This window comes from Lactuca saligna, chromosome 3 (genome assembly GCF_052625555.1).
Source record: "Lactuca saligna cultivar CGN05327 chromosome 3, ASM5262555v1, whole genome shotgun sequence".
Classification (NCBI taxonomy): Eukaryota; Viridiplantae; Streptophyta; class Magnoliopsida; order Asterales; family Asteraceae; genus Lactuca; species Lactuca saligna.
Window position 1 is genome coordinate 60396408 of NC_136419.1, and position 8936 is coordinate 60405343.

The following is an 8936-nucleotide window of genomic DNA, read 5'->3' on the forward strand; positions in this document are numbered from 1 at the left end:
GTTTTTTTTTTATAAAAATTTAATTAATTTTGTAATCTTAGTTGACACGGGTTATAACCTAGTTAACTTTAATAAAATATCATGTTGGTATTTAATTATCATGATGGTATTTAATTGTCATTGAAATTGTGGATGAGAAAATTGAAATTTCTTTAGTAAAAAATGATTAACAAATACATGATTTCTTAAATATATTTGTAGTATTAAAACATATTTCATTATTGACAAAACCTATTGAAAAAAAAAACTTGGCCTATGTTCCCTACTATCCACTCCGACTCCCCCATATTAAGAGGTTTGGATAATGGCTCATCGATCTTTGGCGATAATACTAATGATACTAATAAGTCTTTTTGGATTTGCATGCTATGCACCTTTCTCATGATTGAAACCAATGACCAACTCTTGATTGAAATCAGTTGAGTCCTTTATGGGATGCCCAAGTCTTATGGGGTGAGCCACAAATGCATTAGTTCTTGATATTCAACTTGATATATTTTTTATTTTTGTTTTGTTTTAGAAGAAAAAAAGTAATAATAAAAAAGCACTAAACTTAGCGAAGGGCTTTTCCTTTGTTATTGATTTCTCTTTCTTTTTCCTAAAACCCTAAATCCAAAAGAGTAGTAGGAACTGATAACCTTTCAGTTTTCTGGATTTACAAATCCACCCCAAAAGATTGGGAAAAAAAAGATAAGAAAAGATACCAAAAAAAAAAAAAAAAAAAAAAAAAAAAGAAATAAGCGTTTGATTCACAAGAGTTGTTCAAATTTCCAACAGTCATCATCCATGACCATTCTTGAGTAGTGGGTGACGTCAGGTGCAAAAGTAGTATGGCTTCGAACATTTGTATCAGTTTCATATTCATCATTGATCAACATGTTCAAATTGCTGATGAATTCATCGTCATCCTCCCATAATCCTGCTTCGAAGTTGTTATAATTTGTAGAATCAAAGGAAGGAGAACACCAGTCGAAACTTGGCAAAAACTGATCATGGAGTTCCTCATGTACATAACTTTGGTTGCAAACTGAAATGTCATAATTTGATGAGGTCGAAGAAGAGGAAGATGAAGAAGGAAAAGCTGGTAAAACGTTAATATCGTTAGGAAGCAGGATCTCATGAGGCTCTATCAATGGAACTTCATCAGTGCAAAAGTCAACTACTTGAACATCATCTTGTTCATCTTTAGCTACCTCGGTGACTGTACTTGACTGAATCGATGAAATCGTCTCGTTTAATACTTCAACTGATTCATTGTTTTCATGGTCCATTGCTTCTGAAAAATGGGTTTTCTCAGTCTCTAGTGGTGATTGGTGATCTGTTAAAGTTGTAGAAAGAGGAAGTGGTTTATGGGTGAGAGGATCAATCCCCATTTTCTTAAGCTTCTTCTTGATATGGGTATTCCAGTGATTCTTGATTTCATTATCAGTTCTTCCAGGAAGATGAGAGGCTATCTTTGACCACCTAACAGTTAATACCAAAACCCAAATTAATTATTTCTTTTTTTCACAAAACGAATTCATTAGTATTGAAATGCGACTATACATTTTAAAAGGAAAGAATATTTTTCATCATAGACTATTGAGTAGGTGCATGACACCCTTTTCTTAAAAAACAAACCAAAAAAAAAAAAATGATATTGCCGATGGACCATTTAAACTTTATGCACATTAGAATTGGTCCAATCATGTTGCCCACAAAGCCATTTCATGAACCAAAGCTTTGAATCATGTGCATACGCATGACTTGTCTGCCACTCAACATATAGAAATATGAGAAATTAATTCACCTGTTGCCAAGCTGAGCATGGAGATCAATCACCATCTTCTCTTCATGTTCAGATAACAAACCCCTTTTCAAATCTGGTCGAAGGTAGTTTGTCCATCTTAACCTGCAACTCTTTCCACATCTTAATAGCCCTGAAAATTCAAATAAACCAATTCAAGTTGACAAATTTCATAGCTTATTTTCCAGATTACAACTTGTTACAAAGATAAATTGGCTATAAGATTCGAACTCATGATTTTGTATTTAGTAGTTAAGTAATATAGGAAAAAAGTGTTATTCAGAAGTAAATGTTATTATACTTCTCATCCATATATACGTAAAAATTCAAGAACTTTTACGATTGCAGCACAACATCGAGATATACTATAAAACCCGTACAAGAAAATATTGTGCGGGTAGTAATGTAATTCAATGATGTGACACGATATATATGATTCTCTTCAAGTCACAACCCCAACAGTAAATAGTTATCATCTCCATTAATTATCTACCTGCAAGTTTAGGGACAGCTCTCCAACAACATTGGCCATTGGTGAGGATGAAGTTAATAAGCTTCTTGTCTTCATCGGCTGTCCATGGCCCTTGTTTCAAGCCTACTTTATCGCAACATGGTTGTCTTCCCATTTCTCGATATGTATAATATCGATATATGTATTTGTTATATCAGTATTTGTATGTGTATTTGTATCGACAAGTCTAACAAGCTCTGCAGGAAGAGAGTGATTGTGTTAGACTAGTAAAACCTTGAGAGGCATTGGGTTATATATAGCGTCGAAGTCACCTCAAGAAAACACGGTTTCATGTTTGCTTTTGTCTTGTTTTCAGAGTCTCATGATTTCTATATTTTTATATTAATTTTCTTTTTTCAAAGACTTTATCTTTATTTTCTAGCTCATACACGTGTCATAGTGATATATAGAAATAGGTTTAAGTGCGTTTAATGGTGTATATGTATGGTTTTTAAAATTATTGTCCTGGTTTGTTATAACTCCAAAACTTATGTTTGTTGTTAAGCTTTAATTTAATAAAATAAGTTATACACGTGTATATAAAGATGTGTATATAAAGATATTAATTATATATATTGGGTGTGTTCGGCAAAACTAGTTGGTAGCAGTAGCTTGTAGTTTGTAGCATTTTGTTAAACGCTACATAAAGTTGCATTTGGATTTGGAGCGTTTTAATTAAACTAAACGCTAGAAGCTTGTAATACCAAATGAGACTTTTTGTTTTAAACGGAGCGTTTAGTCAAACGCTACAAGCTAGAAGCTTTCAAACGCTCTGTGCCGAACACGCTCATAATTATCTTCTTAATTCACGTTTTACAAACGATGTAGTTCGTCAAGGCTCATAAAAACTTGAGGCTTAACAATACCGTCAAAATCATGTCATACTTGATTTAGAACCTTGGTGAATATACATAATATTTTCATGATTTTCATTACTTAGAATAATTATGAAAAAATAATATTCTTCTACTTATTATTCCTATTCATTTTAGTTCCTATCATTTTTAAATAATAACAAATATAATAAAAATATTAATTTTATTATATATAACAAGTGTTATAATCTTGAATTTATAAAAAAATGGTAGAAGAAAATAACTAAAAGAATATTTGATTTCTTCATAATTATATATAGATAGCTAATAATGTATTTAAGGAATTATTATATGGTGCGTAAGGGACATGTATAAACAAAAAAATCTCTTATATTATGTATGAAATATCTGCTCGAATGAACATAACATATTGTAAGGTACTAGCTAAGCTCCGTTAAAGAGACTAGTCATGAATAGGGTCACTAATTAGATATGTTAGGATATGGTAGCAATACGTTTATAATTATGCATGATGACCCATTTGATGAGTACCTTAGTTTACTTAAATTAACTAAGGAACATGGTTTTAGTGGTATGAGTAACTTGTGTGCCCAGAAAATAAGTCAAGGGGCCAGAATTTGTCATGTCAATTTTCAATTTAATGCATCAATGATCACAATCTTATGGTTAAGGTAAGGAAAATAATGTCAATATATAAGAGTAACGAGGCAAGCGTATGTTCATGTTTTTATGTAATGCTTGGTCCACATATTATTTATTTTTCAATATTTTAGGGTTTTAGACTAGAACTCGACGAGTCGGGGAGCTCCAACTCGTCGTGTAGAGACTCATTTGGATGCGGGTTAAGGACGCTACTCGACGAGTTGGGGAATGCCAACTCGATGAGGGGACGTTGGAAAAGAAAACTCTAATTTTCAAGGTTTGTACCCTATTTAAGGGTCTTAAACCTCTTTTTTAGCCTCCCTCATTGAGCCTTTGTCCAGAGAAACCCTAGTTCGTTCTTTTCCTATCATTATGAGAGCTTAAAGTGTGCATTTTGGTGGTTATTGGAAGAAGGCTTGAAGTAGGAGGTGCATAGTTGAAGGGAAAGGCTATAGATCCAATATCTTTATTGTTGGAGCATCCATATTGAGGTAAAAAGTTGATACCTTGGTCACTTATTTACTAGATTTCTTCATGTGGGAATTTATGGTCATTATTAGCCCATTTTGGGACCATTCTTGGATTTGAGCATGTCATGAAGCTATGACTTCAGATCTTGACATCTCATGGCCTTTTTTGACGTAAAGTTGCCATCTTTATCAAGTCATGGCCTTCTTTCATGCCCTAAACCCCTTAAGGAACTATTATTGAGTGTTTTATCCCCTTAATGCCATGCATGGATGCAAAGTTAGCAACTTTATGTGGTATTTTCATCATAGGGAACCAGATCTATGGTTTGGGGCATTGGACTCGCTGGAAAAGTGACTGAAGGTGTTAAGACAAGGAAAACTCGACGAGTTGTCTGGCCAACTCGGCAATTTAACCTGGGTTTTCCCCAATCCTCTGGACATAATGCGAACTCGATGAGTTGTCCTGTCAACTCAGCGATTTAGACCTTAAGGGTATCTTTGTTAATTTTGGGTTTTGTTAAAGTTAGTTGCAGGGTGGTTGTACGCAGTTGATTTTGGAGTTATGAGTTGGGATTTGATTTTTATAGGTTCAACATTTCTTGAGAGGTGAGTCTTCTCACCATACTAATGAGTCGAAGGCACCAAGGTCGGCCCATTATGTGATATGTGGATTGTTAGTTGGTTATGTGTTATGCTGGTATGAAATTTGCATGGAAGACCTTGGGGGGTTCCCATGGCGGTAGATTAAGACCATGAGGGGGTTCCCATGGCATTTGGTGTAAGACCTTATAGGGTTTCCATGGTATCCTAGTATGTTTGTATGTTTAGCTTGCATGATATTTCTTTGGTTAGCTAAGACCATGTGGGAGTTTGTTAGGTGCATTTCATGCATCCATTTTGTAGTTTTACTCCATAATGTGCATTGCATATTGGCTTAAACTCATGCATTTTGCATGTTTTTCGGGATTTTTCATGAGGAAATTTCATTTACACACTTTTGTGATATTTCAGGGACTTTTGGAGGTAGGATCTTACTTGAAGAAATGAATAAGGGATGTAGATGAAGTTTTGGGACTTGCGGAGCACCAATGAGGAAGATATCAAAGAAATGAAGATTTTGGAAATTCAGAGGTATACACGGCCACGTAAATCGAAGCCTTGTGTTTACATGTGCCGTGTAAACGCATACTCTCGAGCATTGTACTTTGAAGACCTGACCAAATTATGCAGTGTACTTTTTTTGTTTACCCAGCCGTGTAGATGCTAGTGCTAATTTACATGGGATGTGTAAACTTGGTCGTAATTTTAAAGCAGTTTTTCTTCTTTCTAAAAAGGTGTAACCGGTTCCAGGAGGAGTTAAATTGAACTTAGGAGTTTCTGGGGCGATTTTATGGAGAATTTTGAAGACAATTAGTTATTGGAAACACTTGGATTTCATTTGAATTTCAATTTGTAAGATCTTAAATTTAATTTCCTGATTTGTGTTTTGTTCTAGTCATGTGTAGTTAGAACCCTAAACTCTCAAACTTCATGTACTGACTATTGCATGCGACTTCAATCTTGTGACTTGATGTTTGTTTTTAAATGCTATCTAGTGAACTTGATTTTGTTTTAAATGAAAGTTTGGTTTCAATTGTAGTTCTTTTTGGCCAATTGAGTTAGGGTTGATACATTCAAGTTATCTATTATACAAAATCCGTAATTGTTTTGTAATATAGAACAAGTAACAAACACTAAATTGAATTTTCTTAGAATAATTCTGGTGTAAATCAAATTCATACATTCTTACACTCTCAGGCTTATGAGGAGTATTGAATGTTGTTGGTAAAGTTCACACAAAGCATAATGCAATCATTCTATCTAATTCTAAGAACTTGTTTAGATTAGATTAGTTAGATTAGAATTAATCAAAGAGCTTATTTTGATTAATTAAAATGATGAATATGAATTGCTAGAACTTGTTGGCATTTCTAAATACCAACTTAGATAGAACTAAACAAATATCATTTCATACTTTGAATCGGATTGCTAAGTAGTCTTGCATAGAGTTAGAGTATTATATAAATCTTGAGTTTATTTTATTTGATAAATTATTTATTTATAACCTCAATCTTTTGAATGAATTAAACACCCCCCCCCCCCCTCTTTTGTGATCTCATTTGTACCTTACGCAAAAAGGGTATAAACACTTGTCTCGTGTCTTTATGGATCGACCCTACATACCCTGTATTACATTTTTAGTGAAAAGTAGTAGTGCTTTTGTAGTCATTTATACCCCTTTATTTGTTTGCTTTGACACACCTAATAAATTGGCGTCGTTTTCGGGAACACAATGTTACTAATTATTTATGCCTAGATCCTTTCTTACAGGTACACCACTGCCAATTGATTCGGAGATAGAGAAAACTATAAAGAAGTTAAGGAAGCAAACCAAGCTTCGTAAGAAGCAACCGGGCTCCGAGACTTCTTCATCGTCTAACCCTCCATTCATCAACATTCAGGAGGACATACCCCTTTCAAGTATATCAACATCCGAAACAGAAAGCTTCTCACTCTCACCACAACCATCCTCACCTAAAAACACCACTCCACCATCTTCACCCACTTATAACTGATGGGTTTTGTACATAAGAACATTCCTATGTGCGCATACAAACCCTAAAGCTTGGATCTAGGTTTCTCTAATTAAACATGCATTGAATCCAAGACTCCTAATGGCTAATTAGGTATAAGAACAATACAAAACCAGAGTTAGAATCATACCTTGAAACACTTATTTGATCTTCTTGTTCTTGGAGCTTTAGAGTCACAATTTTCACTCCTCTAATGGCTTACAAACACCAACTAGCAAAGAGAATGATTTGAGAGAGAGGAGAGAGGAAGAAATCGGCCAGGGTATCCTTGCTGTAGAGGAGGTTCCAATTTCCTATCCCAACGGGTCTATTTATACTTGTAAGGCTCCTAGGGTTTCACCCTTAAACCCTAATTGGATAACTTAGACTCTAAGCAATCCTAATCCTTACCAAAGATAAGCCTTGGATGATTTTATGGCTATCCTTAGCCCTATAAATCGTCCACCCTCTATCTTATAAGGATTTACAGCCCAAAGTGTAACTATCAAACAATTGACAGTTTATACCCTCTTATTTAATTAATCTCTTTAAGTCACCAAATTAATACTAATTAATCTATAACTTATATTAATCAAATAACAATATTATTATTCATTATATTATTCTCATAATATATTAATAATATCTATTCTCTTATAATAAATCATCCTACCAAGTTGCTATGGTGAAGGCAACCCAAAAGGACCATGCACAATCGAGTCAAATACTTGCCTAATATAGTTGCAGCCTTAGACACTATTCCAACAATAACATTCCAAATACTACCCCCACAGAAACTTCTACTACTACTCACACAATAGGAGACAACTATGGAGGGAATCCGCCTCTAAATTCACCACCTGAACAAACCTTTAGACGATGGGCTACTCAAGATGTTACCCAACAACCTTTGTGTATTAACTATCATGCAACAATAAACTTTGAACTCAAGTCTGGACTTATCCATTTGTTGCCTTTGTTCCATGGTCTTGAGAATGAAGACCCACATAAATTCCTTGAGGAATTTCATGTCGTTTGTATGTGTATGAAGCCACATGAAGTTGCAAAAGATCAAATCAAGTTAAGGGCATTCCCATTGCTTTACAAGATTCAGCCAAGGATTGGCTATATTACTTACCACTAGGATCAGTCACAACATGGAATGAACTTGTAAGGATGTTTTTGGACATAGATTTTCTAGAAATGAGAGCTTCAGCCTTACGTAGGAAAATCATTGGTATCAAACAGCAAAAAAGAGAAGCTTTGCATACTTATTGGGAACGGTTCCAGAAGTTATGTTTAAGATGTCCCAAAACATAGGATATCATAGTATCAATTGTTGCAATATTTTTGTGAAGGAATGTTATCTTGGGATAGAAGATTACTCAATGCATCAAGTAGTGGATCAATAGTAGATAAAACTCCAACAGAAATCAAAGATCTTATCAAGAACATGACAAAAGAGTCCAAGCATACAACTCAAGAAGAAGAATGGTACAGTGATGCACCAAGAGGAGTGAAATAAATTACTACCCCAAAAATTAAGAGTCAGCTTTCTGAGTTGACTAAAGTAGTGACGATGATTGCTAAGGACAAGGGTGTGCAATCACCAACAGTTAGATCTTGTGGTATTTCTACCCAAGTTAGACACCCCACTGATATGTGCCCAATGTTACAAGAAGATGTAGAGTCGGTTCAAGCTATGGGATTTTCTAGTCAAAACCAAGGAAACTTTTAGGACTATTGTAATCTTCAGGAGGAGCGTTGGGCCCAGCAGGAGTTGCGGTGGGTCGAGTTTAATCAGCGATGGCCATCTTAAGAGTAACACAACCGCAATATTCATTATTTGATGAGTGATCTCCACCAAGTACTTGTCCTTCAACCACATCAACAACCATCAACATCTCAACCCTAGTGGCCTCTATATTGTCCTACCGATTATCATCCCTACTACCCTCCACAGTTCCCACCACATCCTCCACCGCCTGGCTCTCAATAGGACGGCTATGCCACTCTCCAAGCATCGAGGACGATGTTATACTTTAATCTTGGGGAGGGGAATCCATCCATACATATATC

General features: G+C 35.0%; 1 protein-coding gene across 1 annotated transcript; it reads right to left on the bottom strand.

Annotated features, from left to right (window-relative positions):
* Window positions 1-553: 553 nt before the first annotated feature.
* On the bottom strand, window positions 554-2532 carry LOC145036686 (transcription factor MYB20-like). Its single transcript, XM_078985152.1, has 3 exons — window positions 2280-2532; window positions 1790-1919; window positions 554-1464 (listed from the first exon to the last, which is right to left on the bottom strand). Exons 1-3 carry the CDS (start codon window positions 2410-2412, stop codon window positions 750-752), a joined length of 978 nt encoding a protein of 325 aa, XP_078841278.1. The 5' UTR covers window positions 2413-2532; the 3' UTR covers window positions 554-749.
* Between the last annotated feature and the right edge of the window lie 6404 nt (window positions 2533-8936).